At 37.8% G+C, this 23,887-nt stretch overlaps 1 protein-coding gene across 2 annotated transcripts in view; it reads right to left on the reverse strand.

Annotated features, from left to right (window-relative positions):
• Window positions 1-23,887, reverse strand: part of CTSC (cathepsin C) — a 37,194-nt gene that overhangs the window by 10,775 nt on the left and 2,532 nt on the right. Inside the window, exons 3-4 of one of the 2 annotated variants that reach the window (XM_045818250.1) lie at window positions 6,871-7,037; window positions 1,076-1,231 (exon numbers count right to left, since the gene is read on the reverse strand). In XM_045818250.1, coding sequence (XP_045674206.1) covers window positions 1,076-1,231; window positions 6,871-7,037 — 323 coding nt within the window. Of the gene's footprint in view, window positions 1-1,075; window positions 1,232-6,870; window positions 7,038-15,358; window positions 17,716-19,331; window positions 19,417-23,887 lie in introns of those variants that run through there. The other variant, XM_045818251.1, reaches the window with a different exon arrangement.

Here is a 23,887-nt window from a genome sequence, read left to right on the forward strand (position 1 = left end):
CAGTTGCCTTTTCAAACAATACAATATGAACCACATTCTATTTAAATGAAGGAAATAGTGTATTCTCAAAAATTTGGAACACATTGTGATGTACTAAGGGGCAATACTTGCCCACACAATTTACTGACTCTCATTAGCTCCCTATGGGTTTCAGTTGCATGAATTTCTCCTGAAGTAAGGTATGGCATCACAGAAATACCCTTGGCTACTTTACAAATGTTAAGCTTATATACTCAGATCTATCTAGCTACAGTTTTGAAAGAATTTTTAAAAATCTACCAAATTCCTGACTATATAAATTAAAAGTATTATCACCTAATTTCCTAAAGTAAGAATATACCATGTGGTATGTAAGCTAAAGATAGGAAATGTCACTTCTGGCTGAGGGTAAATAGAGGTATACTGATAAATAAGAAATATTTTTTTGAACCTTAAAACAGAGAGAGAATTTTTGAGATTTTTACAGGTGTCAAATTTGACAGATATTATAGGCAAATTGAGGGGTATCTGAGGCAAAAGGAATGGAATGAATGGAGGTTATGTGAAAGGAAAGTTTTCAGTAATTGTGTCATACATTTGAAAGCAGGTCATGGTAGTAAATATAGTTATGGTCAAATATAGGTGGCTTTTGTTACCAAGTCAAATTTATTCATTATACAATAGGCAGTAACACAATAATAGCTGAGTATAGAAAGATGAAACTAGCAATATTTTATAGAAAAGCTAAGAATGGGGACAGAGAGGGAAAGAGACCAAAGAGACAGGAGGTAGGAGGCTAATCCATAATGCAGGAAAGAGACGACAAAGCCCTAACTGAGCCAGCATTCAGAAAATGGAAAGGAAATCATGCAAGCGTCAGATGCTGTGAAAGCAATACCCATAAATAGGACTTGGAGAGCATTCGAGTATGTATGAATAGAAGAGGAAGATGGTCAGAAAGAAAGGTGACGGAAAAATAATTATGTGGGAATGACCAGTAAAATGGAGGGCAATCCAGGGAGAGATGCTGATTGGAAGAGAGGATGGCATTCAACACAAATGTCTTTATCAGTGGTAAAGAGATGTGCTGTATTACCTGGGGATTCTACGGCTGTGGCCACCACCTCTTCTAATCATCTCTCTCAGGGTGAGAGTCTCATATTCCGTGTATGTGGTTGCAGTCCAAGACTTCTGAACAGCATTGATTGCTTTCACAAACTCATGATTATATTTGTAGAGCCTATTGGAATACCTGCCAACAAAAATAAAATAGCTTTAGGTGCACTTTTTATTGATATAAATAGACTCCTCTGAAATAGGCACTCTTATCCTCTGGGCCAAAGTGGAAAGTGGTATAATTTTTCAGGAAAGCAATTTTTTTGGTAATATAACATCAGCAATTGTTCAAATCTTCAAAATAATCTTTATTCTAAAATAAGAATGTATTTAAAAAATCCACACGTTAGGAGTACCACAGTATATAGAGAGGTACATAATGCCGAATTTCCAAACAGTCAACGGGACAAGAAACATTAATATACAGAACACAAAACTTAGATAAACTGAAATCATGAGATAAAATAAAATTCGATTTCAGAAAAACAAGAACCAAAATATTAAGGATCCTTGAACTATTCTTAACTCTAATGAGATGCCACTGCACTCAAGTCATCTTACAGTGAGGCATGCAGCACGTGACCCCATCGGCCCAGCTAAGGGATCCCTGGGAGCCTTGCGTGGCAGTATCAGACATTCCAGCCATAAATGGTAAGCAGTTTTGATCTGAAAAATTCCCTTAATTTGACTCTACACATCAGGCTTTTGAAATATATCCTTCTCATTGTCCCTCATATTTTAAACAAACTGTTGTTTATAGCACAGTCTGTGTTGATATCCTTTGTTTAAACAAAGCTGTTTTTTTGGCACCGAAGCAAATTTGAGTTTGGTTCATATATAAAGACATAATGTATGAGTCCAAAAGACACCATCCACTTTTGCCTGCGGTCATATATGTATATACATATATGTATATATGTATATCAAAGAAGTTTATATATATATATATTATATATATATAACTAGTTTATAACTAGTTATGTGAGAGTACAATATATATTTATGAATACATTTTTAAACACCAACCATGGTTATCTCTGAGTGGTGAAACAGGATCACCATCTTTCCCTACCTCCTACACTTTCTACAATGCACCTTTATAACTTTGTAACAAAAAAAAAGAGGACAAAACAAACTGTATAATGCATATAGAGCATGGAAAATCATATCACTATATAATTTAAAAAATTTATTCTGTATGGACAGATTTATAGTCTTGTTACTAAAATTTGGTTCTTGAACCTGGAAATTTGTTAGAAATGCAGACTATAAGCACCCAACCCAGACCATCTGAACATGCAGTTTAATAAGGCCCCCCCTCCTCCAACCTGTGACTCACGATAACATTAAAATTTGAGATGCTCTGGTTTACCTGATGCTAAATGCTTGGATTCAGATGTGAATAAATACAGCACACTAAAAGCATGTTTACAAAGTAAAAAAAATGGGGGAGTTGATTATTCATTTAATTCAAATATGTATCACACCCATGTGCCAGGTACTAAGAATTATAGAATTTATCATATTACTACTACTACTAAATAAGATTCAGTGGCTTAAGTGTGACTCATTACCCAAGACTTCTGTAAACTTTCCATTAGGCAAAGTAGGATATACCTAACCTGAGTAATGTCTTAGGCATACCGTGAACTTTTCTTTCTCCTAATTTATATGTTCATAGAGAAACCATTTTGCTATAGTCAAAAAAAAAAAACTTGACAGCACTGAAATTTATAAGAAAAACATGCAGCCACATAGATTAATGCTGATTGTTTTACCAAAGTCATTCCCCTTCTTCCCCATTTGCTGCAGAGTGAAACCAAAGAGGCGCCTTTATTAAACAGATTATAAAACTGCTTGTATCATATTCCTCACAATACTATCCCAACAGAAACAAATTAGAGTTACTTGTTTCTTTAGACAAGAGTAAATTTTAAATTGTAAATGTGTATCTTGAAATATTTTCCACTGATAAGAGCTGCTATTTCATGGACCTCAAGTGTCTGAGGAGCAATAACCACCCTTACTTCCCTTGTTGTTGTATCGTAACTTCTAGGGAAACATCATATGCTGTGCACATTACAGTAATGACAAAGTAGGTCTTAAACACTGTTACTTTTAGGGTCTGAGGCCCAATGAGATTAAGGAAGCATGGAGGCCAGTTCCTGGTGAATGAGAGTGAGCTGGACACGAAGTCCCTGGCACTTTCGGATCTACAGAGGATGGAAGGGAACAGACATGGCTGGTGGTAAGCACTACAGCGACCACGAAAATGAGGACAACAGCAACAACTGGGGTGGTTTGTGGCCAGCCAATGACAGTGGGGCCAAAAGAAGAAAAAGAGACAAAAAAAGAAGAAAGAGAAAGGCAGCAAGACAGATGCAGTGGAGAAACAACATGTGAAGATGAACTCTTCACCAGCAGGGAGGATCCAGGAAATACAGAAGGCCATTGAACTGTTTTCAGTGGGTCAGGGACCTGTCACACAACAGTGGAGGAAGCTAGCAAGTAAAGGAACCACTTCAGGGAAACAGCCTATCCCGAAATTGGGAGAAGTTGAAAACACCCACAGTCCAAGGAGCTCAACAGAGACAACATCTGCCAGGAGGCCCACACCTGCCCTAAGACTTTACCTGGTGTGCCTTGGACCTGGGGAACTGAGGCGTGATAAAAGAATTATACAGCCTCCTGAATGAGAATTATGTGGAAGATGATGACAAAGTGCTCCAATTTGATTACCGTACTTTTAGGACTATAAGACACACTGGACCATAAGATGTGCCTAGGTTTTAGGGGAGAAAAATAATTTTGAAGCAAAAAATGTGGTAAAATATTTAATAACCTGTGACCCTGCTCAACTACCACCCCCCACAGCAAGCCAGGTAAGCTACATTTGAACTATAGGATGCACCCCCATTTTCCTCCCAAATTCGGGAAGAGTGCATCTTATAGTCCAAAAAATATGGTGCTCCCCAGAATTTCTTTTATGGGCTCTCAGGCTGCCTGGCTGGCTCCCTCAGTGGCACTGTGGGGTTCGAGTTGCCTCAGGTTGGAAACTGGCTGGGTTCATCAGCACCATCCCAGCAAACAACCACATTTAAGACACACAGAGGCAGTGGAGATCAATTTCCTGTGTGTGTACAACACTCGGTGCTCCAGGGAGTTGGCTCCAGTCCTGATCCATGAGATAAGTGGGTGGGTTCAGCTGGAGGGCATTTTACACTGCCGTGGCAGTATTTCCAAAGCCTGTTGACACCTGTAGGTACTGGTATCAGTCCTTAAACCCACAGAAGCTGACTGAAGTTTTTCTACCTGAGTGGAAATACGACCATGCAGATACCATGAAGCTTTACTGACTGCCCTAGTCTTCCAAGACAGCTGCATTGTGACCAATGGAAAACAAGGACATTCTAACAGTGCACCAGCTCCTCACCAGGTACCTGAAGCCTCTTCACCTCATGCCAGTCATGAGCCACGAAGAGGCAGAGCACTGGTTCTATCCTCAGGAAAATATCATTGACACATTTGGGTGGAGAATGCAAATGAGGAGGTGACAGACTTCCTGTGTTTTTATATGCTTCCCCCCACCATCCTGAGCCATCCAACTTATGAGTCTAAATGCTGCTTACTCTTTCTACAATGCTCACACCCAGACTCCTCTTGTAGACTTCATGAGCAACACCCTTGTTCTTGCCAAAATTTAAGCATTTGGCTTGTTCAATGCACTAGATCTCATGGAGAACAAAACCTTCCTGAAGAAGCTCAGGTTTGGCATAGGGACAGCAACCTCCACTGTTACCTTTACAATGGGAAGTGATCCCCACATGCAGGCAGAGAAGTTTGGGCTGGTGTTATAGTAACCAGTTGCTAGTGAGATTCTGGATAAAGGCAATGAGAATTCAAACCAGGAAATGGAACCCTACCACTTGTTAGTCCAATTTTCACAAACACAAGAATCCCTGACAAAGGGAACAGAAGTGAACTAGCTTTACCAAACCACTACTGAACTTGACAATTGTACCGCAGTGGCACAGGCTGTGTGGTGTCACCTTCGGTCATGTCTCTGGTCTCCCTGTTTTCCAGTTAATCGCAGCCGTAATCCAGGGAATGTAACTGTTGAAAACTAGCTTGTGATTGGCAAATTACAGAGTTAATGGGTGAAGTACATATACCACCCCTATCTGGTGTGGCTTATTTGGTTAAAGCATCATCCTGTAAACCGAAAGGTTCCCAGTTACGGGTTTGATCTCCAGGCAGGATGCCTGATTCATGTTTCTGTCTTACATTGACGTTTCTCTTCCTCCCTTCCCCTCTCTCTAAAATCATAAGCATGTTCTCATGTGAGGATTAAAAAAGTATGTATGTATATATTTTAAAAAATCCAGTGAGATTAAAAATAATGTACCTTACTGTAGATTAGCAGATCATTATGAGCTGAAAGAGCTCTTGAGCTTAATTTCATCCCACATGCTCCTTTTACAGGTGAGGCAACATATATTCTTTGATTAGCAGTTTAGCTTCTTCACTAAATGAAGCAATGTTTGAAATGTCAAAAAGGTACAATAGTACAGAGTATATTCTAAATGGCAGAGTAAAAGCGAACAGCTTATTAGGAAATGGGTTGCTCAATGGTCAAGTGAAGGCAAGCAATTTAAAAGATAAATTAAAAATGGGGGGGGCATGGATTAGTCTAGATCTAGGTCAGCACTTTCCCTGACAAGTGCATTTTGTCCTCTTTAAACTCATGTCCCCCACCTCTCTGCTGCAGTCATTCCCTGCTGGGTGACCTGCTTTCGATGATTTGTTTATATACACTTTCAGTGAATTTCACGACTAAATAAAACAGGAAAATTTGCTACCAATAATGTTTCTTTTTCTTTTCCTTCCCAAACTAACAAAAGTCTGAAATGTCTTATTCGTGTTGTTCACAGTTACCTAAAGTGCACCTAACTTAACAAAAACATTAACCGAAGGTTATAGCGTGATTTGTATCTTGTCAAAATTCAAATGTTGAAGTCCTGACCTCCAGTACTTCAGCACATGACAGTATTTAGAGACAGGGCCTTTAAAGAAGAAATTAAGGTAAAGAGAAGTCATAAGAGTACGCTCTTATCCAGCATGAAGGGTATTCTTACAAGAAGTGGAACTGAAGACACAGACAGAGGGAGCATCACATGGAGACACAGAGAGAAGGCGGCCATGTGCAAGCCAAGGAGAGAGGCATCAGAGGAGAGCAAACCTGCCGACATCTCGACCTTGGACTTCTAGCTTCCAGAACTGTGAGAACACAAATTTCTGTTGTTTAAGCCCTTAAGCCTGTGGTACTTTGCTGTGGCAGCCCTGGCAAATGACATACACAACATAAATACTAAGAATTTTAATTTCAGTTACTATTGCCTTGTTTAAAATTTACATTCAGTTAGTACTGCCTATAGTTGTCGCAACATAAACATATGTATCTACAAATATTATACAACATGTTTTTACATGGCAATAATAAAATGATTTTTATTTACTAGTCATTGCAGTTATGTAGTCCTCTTATATAAATTTTCTTTAAAGCCATCATTGTTACATTAGTTTAGGAGTGTTTTGGAAAAAAAAAAAGTTTCTTCTCTCAATTACATCAGTCAACATATTTTTCCAGTCAAGTTTTGTTTCCAAGCCAAATAAATTTTATATAATCAAAATAACATTTTTCAAGAATCAACATACACACATAATTATATATACTATAAACCAAATGAAATATATCTTTCATTGGTGACAACTCACTTTTCCTTGAGACTCTGAAGGTGTGCCGTGTTCACGATCCCATTCTCAGAGGCAGTTCCCACCTTCCTTCCGGTGAAACAAGCCCAGTTCCGGCCCAGCACATCATGCACCCACCCAGTCATCGTCTCATGGCAGTAACTGGTCACCTTCCTGCCCTCTTCTTTATACTGCAATTAAATAAGGGGAGGAAAAGCCAGGTGAATCTGTGGTCAATTTTCCAGTCCATTTCCCCACCTCCCAGTCATAGGAAAGACACCCCCTTTTCCTTTCACCTTGGGAATCAGCTGTGCCAACCAAAACAAAGACTTCCCCCTGAGAGCTTATATTCTCAAAGAGTACTCTGGACAAGGAGGAGAAATAAATGTCTACATGATAAGGATTGTTCATCACCAAATGACATTTGCATAACAAAACACTTCTGGGTACGAAAGACAAGGAAAGAAACTAACATTTTTATAGCAAATGCCACATTCCAGGCACTTTACAAATTACCTCATTTAATCCTCACAATAAGCGGAGAAGGAAGCAGATACCCAAACCCCTTTCTGCCAACTAGAAAATAAAGGCTCAGCTCAGAGGGGATATGTAGCCTCTACATAAGGTAAGAGCTGCATTGGGGCAGGAACTAAATCCTGGCCAGTAGGGCAGACTATATTTTTCCACTCAGAGAAGATCCACTCCAACAAAACACGTGATGAATATTTTCATAAGACTGAAAATCCTTTTTCTGTCAATCTTCAAATTTAGTAGGCTATTCAGATCATAAAGTAACTTGGCTACTGAATATTCTCTCTGTTTTATTTCACTAATATGGCCCTTTGTCTTACCTCAATGCTAACTATAAAATGATAGATCCGGGACTGGAACTCAGAGGCTTTTGTCCCAGAGCCTAGAATCCTAATGTTACAACATCTTTTCATGGGGCAAAAGAGACATATTCCGTAGTGAAAGCATAGATAGAGTGTGAGATGCAGGAAATAAAAAGCATGCTAAGTTTTTATAAGGAAGGACTTGGGCACAATTTCAGGCATTGATTTAATTTAAGGAAACAAAAGCAGACAAATTGGCACCACAGTCAGCTGTATTTCAATACTTTCCTTGAGAAAAAATACACAGTGGGCCGGGTTCAGTCCATGGGCTGTACTTGGCAGACTCCTACTCTAAGATAACGAATACTACTTTACCTGCATGCAGGAGTTGGCATGCTTCCTTTTTAAGGGCCATATTGTAATATTTTAAGGCTTGCAGGTTGCAATGCCTCTGTCACAACCACTCAACTCCACCATGCAAAGTAAAAGATGCATAGGGAATGCATAAATGAATAAACTAGAATATATTCCAATAAAACTTTATCTTAAAAAAAACAGGACTATAGTTTGCAAATCCCAAATTTAGAGGAATGAGTGGGCTAAACTGTACTTAAAGATAATATTACCTTATTGCATATGACTATCTCTGAATTCAAATCATACTTATTGGTAGAGTTAAAAATGAATGGTCTTAGAATCCAAAAGACCTAGATTTGAATCCTGGATTCCCCACTCACTAAGCTAGATAGCACAGGATAAGTTACTATGGGCTACTCATAGGTACATTTTGCTTCAATCTCAGTGGTTCATGATATTGTGAAGCCCATCCGTCCACCTCTGGCTAGGAATATCTCACTAGCATGAGTTCAGCTCACCACTCCTCATGTCCTTGCTAAAGCCCAACTCAGGTCAAGGAACTCAGAAACAAAGGCTGAGGATATTATCAGGATGCAATGTTGCAGAATATATTATGTGAAATAGTTGACAAAATGTATGCTTATTGTGCTGAACTACATGAAACCACAATTTTTATAGATCAAAAGCATTCTAATATTGGCAACCTCACACGATGCAACCTACATGCCTTGAGGTTCTATTTAGCATTTCTCTTTGGCATGGGCTCTCGGCCGTGTTCCCCATTCCCCCGTCACATGCCAGTCATGCAGGCCAGGTGTGGCTAAGCCAATGCTCCCTTCCTCCATCCTCTGCTGCTTTAGAAAGCAGTCTTGGCAAGGCTTTAAGAGTTCTTGAGATCTACCTTACAGAAATCATTGAATGCGAATAAATGGAAATAATCCTACTAAACACAGAAGACACCCACTGCAGCGTCACAGAAAAGGTCAAAACAAAACAAGAACAAAAGAATAGCCTGAATTTTCAAATATAAAAATAATTAAGTAAATTAATGGTTCAAAGGCATATAATATAACATTTTAAATGTAAATGGGAATTTTATAGAAGAGTTAGGCAATCTAAGGCTAGGGAAGGCCACCTGCTTTCATAAACATAGCTCTCCCAGCACACTGCCCGGCCACTTGTCTGTGTGGCCTGTGGCTGCTAGTGTGCAAGGGCGGCAGAACTGAGTAGCTGCTGCAGAAACATGAGGCCCACAAAGCCTAAAATGTTCGCTGTCTAAGAAAAAGTATGCTGACAACTCCATAGAACAATAGAAATAGAACACCTATGATACACCAAGAGGAAAAAATACAAGGTAGTACTTAAGTTGAATGCAAAAATATACATTTTTTATGAAGTACGGTTTTTAAAAATGGAAATGAAAGGTGAAATGAGTGTGTAGGAGGGATTTTCTTGGTTATTTACCAAACAGAGATGGTTATACATATTTTATAAAATTAATCACTTTAAAAATATTCTTGTTTCCAAAGAATAAGACTTGCAGTCTTTGAACAGGATGTCTGTATGGGGTGGCCCAGATGCACCAGAGGCTGCTAACCTGGACCCATCTGGCGTTGTGATAACACTTCCTGAAAACAATCATGACTTATATAATGTATTTTGTATTTTGCTAAGCTCTTTCACTTACTTATCAAATATTTATTGATCACATAATATTCCCCAGGCATTATGCAAAGTGCTAGGTATGCATGCACATATGTGTTGATGAGGCTGCAGCCCTTAGAAGTTTAGAATTTAATGATGTAAACAAATATGTAAATAATTCATTACAACATCATGTGGTTCAGCAACTTAACCATGTTTGGAGAGGCCCAGAAAACTTCCCCATCTAAGCAAAAATTTAGATCACAGATGAAATGACTTTCCCTACAGACCAAAAGAGTTAGGGGCATTCAAAGTGGAAGAAATAGGCCCTGTGTTTCCCATGGTGTGGTTTTGCCCACCTACTTGGCACAACTGAGTCATAGCTATAAGCATTAAGGCTATCACCAAATAAAGTTCCCCTTGTGAGAGGATAGTGGGCTTGTTATTTTGGGAGGGAGAAATCACTAGAGCATGACTAACTTTGCCTCAGTCCTCCCATCATTTAGATTTGTTCAAGGACTCTGTACTCCTCATCACCAGTATTACAAAACTACTGGACCTTAACATTTATCTATCACTTCATACTTTATAAACATTTCACAGATTACTCAAAAATCTTTGATGTTCAAGAGAGCAGAAATAATAGTCTCAGGGGACAAAAAAAAGAGACCTAGAAAAGGTGTCTAACTAGAGTTTATAATCAAGGACTCCTAGAACGGAGCATTCTTCCTAGTACCACACACCACTTCTTCGTATACTTTGTCTTCTCAGAAAGAGCTAGAGAAGTAACCATGTGATTCAATTGTCAAAAACACTGAGAGAAGATACCTAGAATCCATGCAGCAAAGGCTTAAAACCCAGTTTGCAAAGGATTTCCATCTGTACCATTTGAGCCTCACAATGATTTCTCGGGATAATAGGCATTATTTTTCTCATGAAAAAAAAAAAGTGGCTTTGCAAAGTTAAATGGGGAGGAAAAATTCAAATATGAGTTGACAGTTACAAGGATCAATGCTTTATCCACCCTTTCCCTTAAAGAATTATTAATTCTTTATTGCTCAAGGTCCAAACTATTGCTCAAGGTCCTTCAAGGACCACCTAAATACTCTGGAGGCACTAATGGCCATTCCTTATTGTTCAGGTGCCTATGTTTCCTTAACCCATCAGTTTTTGCACCATTTTTGCCAAGGGTTTTTAATGCAAAGCAGTGTAGAGGACCGGGTCTCGGGCGGGACTGCCCAGACTGGATCCAGCTCCGCCACTCACTGGCTGTGTGGTCCTGAGCAAGTTACTTGTCCTCCCTGGACTTTCGGTTTCCACATTTGTAAGATGAAGACAATAATAATGGCCTTCACCTCACAGACCCTATTTTATACACACTAACCTATTCAGTTTTGACAGCAGCCTATGTGGTTATACTTTACACACACACACGTGCACACACACACATACAATAAGCACCGTGAGAACAGGATTTTTGTTTATTTAGTATGTAGGAAACTGGCACGAAGAAGCAGTCAGAACAACAAATGCAAAGTCCCATTTCAACAATAACGCAGAAACTCAGAAGAAATACAAAGTTTAAAATTAACAAAAGTGTGGTGCTGCCATGATATCAGAGACCAAATTCTGACTCTTAGTGTTACTTCAGAAATGTCAGTTTTCCTGTCCAAACCTGTTTCCCTATCAGTAAATTTAGCTTGATCTAGGAGTTCCAAAATCTCTCTTCAAACTTCCTAATATAGTCCTTATATCTGTGGATTTCCTATTTAATATTCATAAAGCCAGGTAAATAATTCTTACTTCAGGCACACTATTTATATACTTAGAGTATTTATATATCTAAGTAATCCTCAATAATCTTAAAAAACTCTGCAACGGTTGTTGTTTTAACTCAAACAAATGTACAAAGGAAGCTGCCCATTTTTGTACCATTTCTGATACATTAAATTGATGGAATTATTTTCCATTTAATATACTTATATTATTCTGTAGTTTTCCCAATCTAAAATAATTTTTTTTAGGACCTAAAACCACCCTATAGAAGGTAGGGTGGGGCTGTAACGCACTGCGTAAGGCAGCTTCCACTTGGGAGAAATGAAGCACTAGCCGCTCCAGCAGCCAAGTGCACTCAGCACCTCTGCTGGGGAGGACCACACACTGTGCCCTGTTAGCTTCCGGTCTGAACGTTCCTGTTCCCAGGGTGGCCGCCACTCTTCCTGCTATTGTGGAATAATTCTTATGTGATTTTTGACATTATTACCAATTAAGAAGTCGAAGTCTTGGCTACACTATCCACTTTGAAATGTAGCCAAAATTTTTTTTTCCTAAGAGTACTATGTCTGTTGTATAAACATTAGTTTCTGAATCCTGCTTTGCACAGATGGGGTCATTTAAGTTTATATTCATTAATGCCAATTTCTATCAAAGCAAACAGATAATTTCATAAAATCTGAAGAACCTCCAAACCCTTGCACTTATGTTTAGAAAACTGCTAGCATTGAATAACTATTTGCTTTTTCAAAATTACCATTGGGTGGCCAAGCATTCACAAAACCCCGCTTCTTCCATTTCCCTCTCATTTTATCAACTATTCATTTAGTTCTACCTAGTAATGTTAACCAAAACCCTGCCCAACAAAAAAAACTGGTTCATCTATTTTAGAACTTGTTATTTATCGTGACTCTTTCTCAACTGCTCTTTGACATAGAAGGGTGATAAATCATTTACATCATGTTCCACTGTTTGTCTGATTAATAAGACACTTAGCAAATATTTGAATACTTTATGTAATAATGCACTGGCTGAGACAAAAGCAGTGTAGTAAAAAAAGGACTTTGCCCTTTAAGCCTTTGTTCTGCTACTTCTTCATGTAACCAGGAGCCACGTCACAACTGGGCAGCCTGAACTTCTTTACCTGATAATGGGAGTGACATGCACTTCACTGGATTCCTATAAAGGCTAAAGATGCTGTTGAAATTTGAAGAGTTTAAAAAATTTAAAACACTAAACAAGTAACCATTTGTAACCATGGGGACACAAAGCTGTTTAAGACTTTTTCCACACCACCGAGGAACTTACACTTCAGACCAAACTGTCACTTGAGCAGTTGATACAAGTTCTATCCTGCCAACCAGTAATTTCCAAACGACTTATAAATGATTTCCAATTATAATATTGGAAAATATTATATTTCTATTTGTAATATAAAAATAAAATTGAAAACCAACGCCCACTATCATTTAATATGCAAAGCAACACTGACAGCTCCAGGCACTCCAATGTCAGATGTCCCCTCCTCACATGGTGTGCTACCCCAGGTGGTTGGGACACAGCACATTCCTTTGTGTGTCTGCTTAAACATACTTGTGTACCTAGTGATTTAATTAAGCTACCTCTCACAAAATGAACAAGTAGTTTAAAACAACACTTACAAAGAAATCAGGATTTTCAAATACTAATGATGTAAATAAAAGCAAACAAAGGAAAATGACAAAGCTTACACTTACGCTGCTCCTAGTATGATTTCTGTCAGCCACATTAAAAGACAAGGTTTTGGAAACAGATGTTTTTAAAGGGTTCCATCACTGCAGTATTCACTTTTTAATCTTATGTATAAATAAAGCAAATGTTTCAGTTCAAATTTGTCTATTAAATTGTCACCATCCCTAATGCCAAACAGTAATTCTTCTAATCTCTACTGATTTGTGACACCTTCAAACTTTTTACAAAATGGGTCAAAACTAATAAAATTATTTATTTCAAAGGTTTTAAGTAGAAAATTCTGTTTCCACATGTTCAAAGCATTCAGTAATATAAATTACCGGTAACAGAAACTCTAACATTGCTTTTGGCACCAAAGTCATGATAATGAAGCATATTTGTACATTGTTTTCAAAGGTTATCACAATGAAATATATTTTGTCAGGATATTTTGGGATGATAAATAAATCAAGTATTTATTTCATATGTTTGAGAGAAAACATATTAGTGTGGTAGTGCCTGTATATAATTTTTAAATGTACCTATACATATTGTGGAATACATAATTAAAAATGTGAACATCTAGGTCTGTTTCATTGAGGTCATGCACCATTTCAGAAAGGTGGAATGATTGTTATTAATTATTTTATTTATATATTTTTAGAGAGAGGGGAAGGGAGGGAGAAAGAAGAGAGAAACTTCAATGTGCTGCTGCTTCTCGAGTGCCCCCTACTGGGGACCTGGCCCGCAACCCACCAGGCATGTGCCCTGACTGGGAATGGAACCAGTGACCCTTTGGTTCACAGGCCGGCACTCAATCCACTGAGCCACACCAGCCAGGGCAAAACAAAAGTGGAATAATTTAATGATAAATCATATATGCAGTTATTACATTTTCACAATACTTAAAAACAAAGACTCTTTTTTCAATTTTTTACCTTTGGTTTACTGTGTACATATTAGGGTGGGGCAAAAGTAGGTTTACAGTTAGTTATGAGGACACAAAACACACTTTATTCTTGTATTATTATTTATTAATTATTATATTATTTCCATACAAACCACTATAAACCTGCTTTGCCCACCCTGTATAACCTACATGAGTGCAGATTAACCACTTCCATTTGTTGTTGGGTCTGGAGGGTGAGTCCAGCGGTCACATGGCAACCAGAGAACAAGGCACATTTTACTAGACTGGTGCTCTGCCAAACCCAGGCAAGAGCAGCAGCCCTTCCTTCAAAAACAAACTTCTTTATGTTAGTTATAAGGATTTGCTCTAGTCGTCTGCTTACTAAATAGACTTAACCGTTTTGTTTTACAAAGTTGAATGTTAACAGTAAAACTGCCAGGAAACTGTCACGATGGTTGCAACCAAGTATCTTCCAGCATTTTACTGAAGAAATTGGATGCTACATTTACATGTAAAATGAAGGGTCATCAATTTATTCATTCCAGTACTGGAAAGACAGTTAGATCCAAAATGTATGTTCCAGAACTAGTTAAGAAAACAACAACTTAACACTCAGCAAAGTGTTAAAGTAGCCAAAATTCCTTGGCTTATTCATCACTTACTCATTCATAAACTCTTTAGTTTTTAATTTATTTTTTAATTACAGTTGACATACAGTATTATATTAGTTTCAGGTCTACAACTTAGACATTTATGTAACTTACAAAGTGATCACCTCAACAAGTGTATTAACCATCTGACAATATAGATATTTATGACAGTATTATTGACTTATTTCCTAGTGTTGTACTTTATATCCCTCTCTCATAAACTCTTAACGCTGTGAGGTTGGAGGAAATCTTAGCTGCCATCTAATCTAACCTGTAGCTGGTGGTGCTCGCTGCACTCAGTGGGAAGGCTGCATAAGCGACAGCAGCCCAGGCTGGCTGGTCTCCAGGTTCTGGAGAACTAATTCGGTCATAAAGCTCCTTCCTCCGACAGCTACTGTAGTTTTAGTAATTATGAAAGGTCATTCCTTTTAACTTTGAGTCCTATCTCGGCTTCCATAGTCATACACAAACATTAAAACATAAATAAATAAATAGTAAAATTTAAAAACCTCATCTGTTTTTATACAAAGTCATTCAAAGAATAAGGCTTGAGGGTCCACCATAGGCTCTGAGGGCTCAAATGTAAAAATAATTCCAGAAACTTATCAATAAAACAACAGGACAACACAATGATGTATTATTTGATTCCCTTTCTTTTACAAATATTTATTGAAGCCCCATTATTTTTCACATTTTGTGCTACACATAGGGAATAAAATCGTCTAATACAGAGTTGATCCCCACAATCACAGAGTTTAAAGACCAGAGGAGGAGACACATAGGCAATTACAGTGGAGAATGGTAAGCAGTATAATACCACGAAGCCTTCTAAGAAATATTTATAGTTCCATACCTGCCAAATCTTCTCTTCTTCATAATCAAAACAAACATTTAAATGCAAAGTTACTCTCAGAGAAAGAATCACTTTAGTAGACATGATTTTAAATTCATACACACGCACTCGCGCACACACACACACACATTGGTTGCTTTGTCAGTATTTACATACTGAAAATCAGTTTGAAAACACTGAATTCTCTCAGGATTCTGGAGGCACATAACTTCATATATTTGAAAGCAGAAATCCAAAAATATAAACATAGTACCATTCCTGATTTGTGCTTCTATAACCCTATAGAATTATTTGTAAACTGGTATTACTTGTGAAAATCTTTGAAAAGAGAAGCGGTTAACCTTCCAAGTACCTAGAAATTTCTACGTACATTAGGTGCTTAAGATAGACAGGGAAATTAACAGATTTTCCATATGGAAAAAAATGAGGACATGCCACCAGATCACCACATCACAGCAGAGTCAGTGCTGCTAGAGCAGAGAGCTGTGTGCACAGCACAATGGGAACCAAAGCCAGGGTGTTTCTCCCAGGGATGGAGAGAGCTGGGGAGGCCTTCACAGCAGGGGCATGGAGGCCCTGAGTGAACGAGAATTATCAGGTCCACAGGTAGGACGAATCCAGGTTGAAGGAGTCGGCTGTACTGTTACTTCATCTTTAAAAGATACAACCTTCCCAGAATCACAGACTAGTACCTCCCAGATCGGATAAAAAGCTCTGAACTAATGTAATGACGGCAAGTGGCTCTCTAATGAAAGATTGCTCCCTTTAAGCAGGAATCCAGGAGGGAGGTCCTCCCAGACAATATGAATTAGGTGTAGCCCCACATTTTGGGTTTACCAAGGCTGATATTAATCAGTTCTAAATAAATGAGGTGGAAACTAGTCCATTGTTTAAAAGGAAAGAGCTAGATGATAGCAATCAGTGTGAACAATAATGGTATTAAGAGAAGTGAACTTGGCAAAGGTACTTAGGTTGTATTTAATTTGAAGATTAGGAAGCTCTCCCTCCAATTTGGGGGACTACAAAGGGAAGGGGAAGGTAATTTTTTATCTTGAATGACAGAACCCTGGCTTAGAAAAGAAAGTGAGTAGGCTCATTTGGAAAAGAAACCTAAGCTTCAAGCCGATTCTTTCCTAAATCTCAACAGGAGCCAATGCAGTGCATATTCTATTCCATTAAAGATCCTGGTGCTTACAGACTGGGACTCACCATAAAATCTACCCAAATGTGACTCCAAGTACTTGTGAAATGGCTTTTCTTTCACTCTTTAGCCCCAAGGAAGTGCTTAGGGTTGAAAGACTAGCCTTTATCATTTAACTCTTAAGCTGTGTGAGCTTAAGTACTATATGAAACGAATTATCCCTATCTGTAAAATGAAGTTAGTAATATTTATTTTACAGTGTTTTTGTAAGGTCAAGTACCTCAAACTCTTAGCACAAGGATGGCACCTAATCAAAAAAAACCCATAAAATATATTCATTGGACCATCTTTTTTTAGCCAGGGGTACTGTAGGCCTATGATCAACAAAAAGATACCCTTCAGCAGTCTGCTTTATTTGAGAAAGCCTCTTCCACAGGACAATCTCCCCACCAATAACGTATCTGAGCATCTCATGATATCCTGAAGCCTTATCTTCTCCTTAGGATAGATGGTGGGGTTCCTCAGGTAATTAGAGAAAGAAAAGGCATTCAAAAAGATCACTGTGAGCAAAATGAAATACAAATTACTAATCCTAGCTTGTTCTGATAAATCATATCAATAAAAGAATATTCAAAAGAGAAAAAAAATGGTGCATATTGTTCCTTTTACTCAGAGGCTGAATGGCAAAGCCACCTAAGACTTCCAGATTATTTTTGTCTTTCTCCTGCGTAGTCGCTGGCTGTTCACATTCCAAAGTGGCGGTGGCTGCTTTCCATGGAAATGTTGGGGAGGGCAGCTGCCGTGGAGGTAGGTCACCAGGACTCCTCTGCATTTTACATGCACATAAAGACTCCAGAAGGGTCTGTAGCTGCTAGAGGCCTCCGCTGGCCATCAGAGGTAGGTAGGTCCAGTGCTGCATGCTGGTCTGCCTCTTAGCCCCAAGCCTGTGTTGGGCTGTGGTCTTAAAAGACCCCCTTAACAGATGCTCTATTTAATAACTACAAGACAATAAAAACTAGGGTTAATATTGCCTCTTAACAATACTTAATGATATTAATTTCTTTTAAGTAAAAAGAAAAACAGTGCTAGTATTTGAGATGCTAGTATTTTGATCATGCTATTTAAGACATCCACAAAAAGCCACCATTCTCAAAAGCTGAATGCTGAAGCATCATGCAGCCAACAGTCAAGAAGCACATGCAGATGCATTTGAAATGGACTGCCACTGGATAAACCTAACAATATTTTGAAATGCACTCAAGAAACAGGTTAATCAAGTAACACAGATACATTAAATTATATACTCTACAAATTCTAAATGCAGGCATAGTGATGTGTGGATCTATATTTCCAGACACAAGGCTATTTATCCCATTTAAGAGCAAATACAGGGACTACCTTTTCTACTGGGAATGAATCTGTAATTAGGGTGAAGAGTGAGAGTTTTAAGCCAAAATCGCATAAGCTGCAATCTGAGAATACCTTACTTTTTGTAAGGAAAAAAATGGTGAATATTTTGGAAAAGTTTCCTATTACATCTTTCTCCTAAGCTGTCACCAAATAACATGGTGAAGAGACTGTGAAATTCTGAAATAAAGGAAATTATTTAACAAAATCTACACTTACTCAACTACCAGAGAAGAACTCAGAAGAAACAGCTTTTTAGTTTCAACTCTAATTTTCATCTTGATCTGTTACTAGTGGCTGCCTGGAATGAGCTGTAGAGGTTAACCGGATGGAATGTTCTACCTAATAAGAAACCCTACCTGGAAGCCATGCCAACCATTGTTGGGACATTAAACAGTCTGACAAATGCCGCTGTAGGATAAGGCTGTAACCAGTTTTGTTTTTCATATCTCACTTCTAGTACTTATGAGCTAAGTAAAGGAGGAAGGGAAAGGGGAAAATGTTAAAATGCAAGAAAATTAAGTCTCTATCAACTTTTTTCTCTAAACAACCATTTCCCATCAAAATTCTGGACATTTAAATTTGTGAATCTAGTGAGAGCAATGATTTAAACACATATTCTGAAAGTGTGAAAATGTAAAGAGTGAAAAATATCCTCTTCCTCCAGTCAACATTTTATATTCTGAGAAGCAGCCATTTTTAAAAAGACGGGTGATAACTCACAGGAATGAGTGACAGATATGTCAATTTCTCTGGAAGAGCCATCTTCTCCACTAGAAGACAGACTTAAAATGCCATGGCTTGACATGGTTCCCTCATGAGTCTTTTTTGGAAAAAAAAATGAACCACCTGAGGCAGCCTAGCTACTTCAAGGATCTGAACTGAACTTAAGCTAACCATTTTTTAACTGAGTCTTTTCCTTTTCAGGTTCATGTCTGTTTATGTTATAAGCACCATACCTGGGAGAGCTAATCTAAAGTGTGCAAACAGAACATGTGAAAGTGGAAAACCACTCACACAAAATAGTGCAGGCATGTAAAAGGTAGCAAAGAAGCAGGCTCAAGCAAGAAATCTAAAAGAAAACCATAATCTCTCCGGTTTCATCTCCAGCTCCCTGATGAATACATAAACATTAACTTGCATAAGCAACCAGGAGGAGGGAAGCTTGCTTTTAAGAAGAAAGTTCAAATTTTTCAATGTAGCTCACCCAGTTTGTTCCTCTGATATGGTAAATCATATATTCCCACAGTTCCCAGCTGCATGAACAACTGACTGATAAAATCAGTGACATCCTATGAAGAGTTTACAATGGGAAATTGAGTCATTATATTGAGATTAAACATCATCATGAAAGAAAACAAAAACAAGTACTTTGGCATTCATTAAGTGTTAAACTTCTGATTCTTTCCTTCAACTGAAACACTCTTAAAAGTAAACCCCAAGGTGTTTTTAAAAACTATCCTAATCTTGGTGTATGGAATCTACATTGAAACAAGTGAACTTATCCTAATAGTAAGTATTCTAAAAGCTGAATTGTTACATCTTAAAAATGAGCCCAGAAGACACAATGGAAAAATGGTACAAGATTCCCAAATCCACTACATAATGATTGACATTTCTGGCTGTTGTGACAAGCTTTAAGCTTACAAGTTTAAGTTTTAAACCTAGAAGTTACTGGAACATAAAATGGGTAAATAAATCCTCTGTTATGAATTTCACCAACCATTTCCCCAAAATTCTAAGACTGCCAAATTTCCATCTTCTGAGTAGCAACCTGTCTAATATAAACACTATAGTAGTTTTTTATTTTTTATTTTTTTGTTTACAGTTCTATGAAAACAGGTGGGTCAAACAAAAACTCAATTAGAAACCAATGAAGTTTGCTTTGCTGACACCAAATAAAATTTTTAGCCATAATGAATCTAATTTCCCTTCCATACATATTTTTCAGCCCTTAGAGAGTTCAATCTTCAAAATAAAATCTGAGTTCCTTTTCTACCATTCCCTCTTACAGCCTCAGAGAAAGTCAAATGAAAACAGTAAAAGGGTAGAAAGCCTATTCAACTTGAGAGTATTCTTTGGAGCGGAGTTGGTTTCCTATCACTTCCACCAGGCAATCTGGTGAAGAGGACTGCATATATAGAGAAGCTTTATACAAGTTCATCATAAAAAATGAACAAAGTCCATAAAATCACAAAGAAAAAAATTATTCCTTATCTACCCACCACATAAAGTCAACCATAATTAAATCTCCTTTACATTGTTTTGCTACCTTGTTTATAAGAAGTTGGCTCCCTTTAATCTACCGGTACTTTTGAGGGGTACAAATTTATTGGACTGTGCCAACTATAACCAAAAGGTAAATGCTATTAAAATCTGATAGTCTTAGAAACTGGCCTGCAGACAGTGTTGTATTTTATTTGGGGCATATTGTTTGAAAAGAAAATTGAAATGAAGATCTCTAAGGAAGTTTCTATCTTGCCATGGGTCTAATTACTTCTTATTGTTTTACATCAGGTTGTTTCAAATGTTTAGGTACCTGCCAGGGTGGGCCCTAAATGCATTTGAATTTGTAACCCCCCATAAAGTATTCAGATAACTGAATGTCTACTAGAAATTGAGAAGGTAAAAGTATCCTAAAAATATTTACCTAGTGCTTTCTGCCCAACTCAAAGTATGCACAAACTTTCAGTGTCAAGATTCACTTCCTGCCAAGATTTTATCTAGCTTGAAATGCATGTGAATTTATCTAGTCACACATAAAAAGTAAAAAAGGATAGATTATGAAGCCAATAAAATTAAGGAAAAAATGGTGTAGGAACCTCAAGTGATGGAAAATGTTCATCTTCTAAGTGAGTCCTGAAGAAGTAGAATTTAATAAAGTAAGTTTCTAGCAACAGGAGTGTGAATGCAGGGAGAAGGATGTGGATGCTGTCTGCTCTGGGAGCTGCAGGATGCTGGTTGAGCAGAGGGAGGAACAGGAGCCTAACAGAATACCTTGTAAGTATCATGAGGTCAGCAAACTCTAGTAGGAACAGTAAGAAACAATCTGATGAGAGCGTATCTGAATAGGGCAAAAGGAATCCAGTGGTAGAGTCTGGGATGAGTTAATGTAGAGATCTGGAGATCCAATTGATTTGTAAAATAATGATGCAGAGAACAATGATAGCAGATATACTTGGCAAAAATTTGCCAGATACCCCTTGTAATGGCCATAGTTGAGTGGACTATGCTGTAGTTTACATAAGACACTTAAACTTAACAAAATACTGGTTAAGTTTTGATAATTCTTCATTTTAAAAATAAATTAACCTTTATTTAAACGATAACTACTAAGTCTGTAGGGAAAAGTATCATGAGCTTCACTCATTAAATGGGTTTGTCTTTTCTTGAGTTACACACACCCAGCATGGTTTCTCCGAACACAACAGGAAATACCCTGATGCTTTGGGTGAAACCTGACACGCCTTTAGTGTTAACACGTTTCAAGTTTCACAAAAAGTGCTTCACTTGCCTGTTATTTAGAATCAACTCTGCTTTATCATTTTTCTTAAAATTTGTAAAACTCTGTTCCCCATAATTTTCAGTTGGTTTTGCAAAAAGGACATGGATTCTATCACTCTGCAAAATACATTTATCTGGAGCTGCTTGATTATGTTAAGGGAAATTTTAAAACCAACTATCTTACATATATTCTATTCTGCTTACTGGTATTATGATCTTTGTCATAACTCCTAACTACTGACCAGTGTGAGTGGTTGATTTTTTAGCAAGAGAGGAAAACATGGACCTCATAATGGTTCTGGTTGAATGTGTGCTTAACATACATACTGAAATCAGTAGCCGAACACTCTTCCTATTTTTATTCCTAGTAAGAGAATACCATCCAGAAGCAGATAATTAGGCAGATAATTAGTAGGGTTCTGTCCTACTACAGCATATATATTAAGTCTTCCCACTTAGGGTAAAGAACACTTCTCACTTAGGGTAAAGAACACTTCTGATCTTATTTGATGTTACAATGGTTTTGTGTCAAGCAAGAAAGGAGGGGGCACAGGGGATGGAGAAGCCAGAGAGGTGAAGAGGAAGAGAGGAGAGGAGAGAGAAGAGGGGGAGGATGATACACAGTAACAACTATCTTGACTATCTCTTTCCTTGTGCCATCAATTCCATAGGAATTCTCAACCTGAAGGCAAGAAATATTTAATGGCTATGACAAAGTATCTATAAGAAGTCTACAAAGCCCTAAACTCAGGAATATGCACACCAAAAATTATAATCAGGTTGAATTACATTTACCTCATATGCACTACAGTTTTAAAAATTCATATAAATACTGTTATGATTTTAAAAACATATAGCATCCAGAGGTAATCTTAAAAGTATTTTACAACAGTTTAAGCATGGGCTTTGGTGAATAAAATGGACTTTTGGCCCTCAACAGGCAACATGGACAGATGGTTCTTGCCAGCTAAATAGCAGACCAGACAACCCAAGTGAGTGAAGGCAATTTTTCCTCTCTGTTTTCTTTTTTTTTTTATTAAAGAGGAGTCCTCATAAATAAATACATACACATACACACACACACACGCACACAGAGTTAGTATTTGAAAAAACAGGGCTGGCTCAGATCTAACACCATATCCTAGTGGTTAAATCCCGACCCAGGAAAAAAATCACAATAAATTTAGACGTTTTGTTGGTGCTTTGTGTTTTATCATCATTATCAGTCATTCTCCCACTTCCCCTCGAATCCCAGGAATGGTTAACTCTTACCAGATGTTCTAAAGGCTGTAAACCCTACTCCATGAAAATGTCTGTTTTTATTTATACTTGATTATAAATGAAAAACAGCTAGTCTCCGGCTTGTGGTTCCAATTTACTTAAAGCATTTGATACTTTGCCAAGAGGAAAAATTCCAACTTCAGAAGGGTATCTGAGATGGACTACAATCTGCGCTATACTTTTACCCTGGAGTGCGTTTGCAATAGGAAACAACATGTTAGCATACACACACGGACATTACTTCTTCCCTAGTGGGAGAAGAAAACAAGATGGCCTGGACGGATGACCGTTTACTTTAGCTAGTCCAAGGAGTAACTCAGACACTGTCTATCTCTTTGTCCTAGTTTAGTCAAATAAGTTATCCACATTAATATTTAGTACATCATGTTACTTCATGTCAATTTCTCAGAACCAACAAGCAATGATAAGAAAGATAGCATAATAAGTCCAAAATTGTTTATGGTATCCATATCTTTCCTGCAGATTCAATGCAAAGCCAAGTCATTAAGGCAACATTCAGAAATAAAGGTATAGTAATAAAGAAAATAAGTTAAAAATGTAGTCCTAGCCCTGACCAGCCTGGCTCAGTTGGTTGAATGTCATCCCCACAAAGCGAAGGGTCACCAGTTCGATTCCTAGTCAGAGCATAGGCCTGGATTGCGGGCCTGGTCCTTGGATGGGGTGAGGTTGGGGCACAAGGGAAAGGCAACTGATTAATCAATGTTTCTCACATCGATGTTTTTCTCCCTCTCTTTCTCCCTCCCTTACCCCCTAAAAATAAATAAAACCTTCAAAAAAGGAATTTAGTCATACTTACCACACTAGAAATTTAAATGTATATGGTTTGTACATATTCAAATATAGATCAGGTTTTTTAATCTACTGAAATCATAATTTTAAATAAACCATCTAATTCCTCTTGGGAAAAGTGGTGTCAATTCTGGTTATCTTCTTAATCTTAAAATTCTGAGGGTCTAC

Source organism: Phyllostomus hastatus, unplaced genomic scaffold, assembly GCF_019186645.2.
Source record: "Phyllostomus hastatus isolate PE091 unplaced genomic scaffold, TTU_PhHast_1.1 phas_scaffold_317, whole genome shotgun sequence".
Lineage (NCBI taxonomy): Eukaryota > Metazoa > Chordata > Mammalia > Chiroptera > Phyllostomidae > Phyllostomus > Phyllostomus hastatus.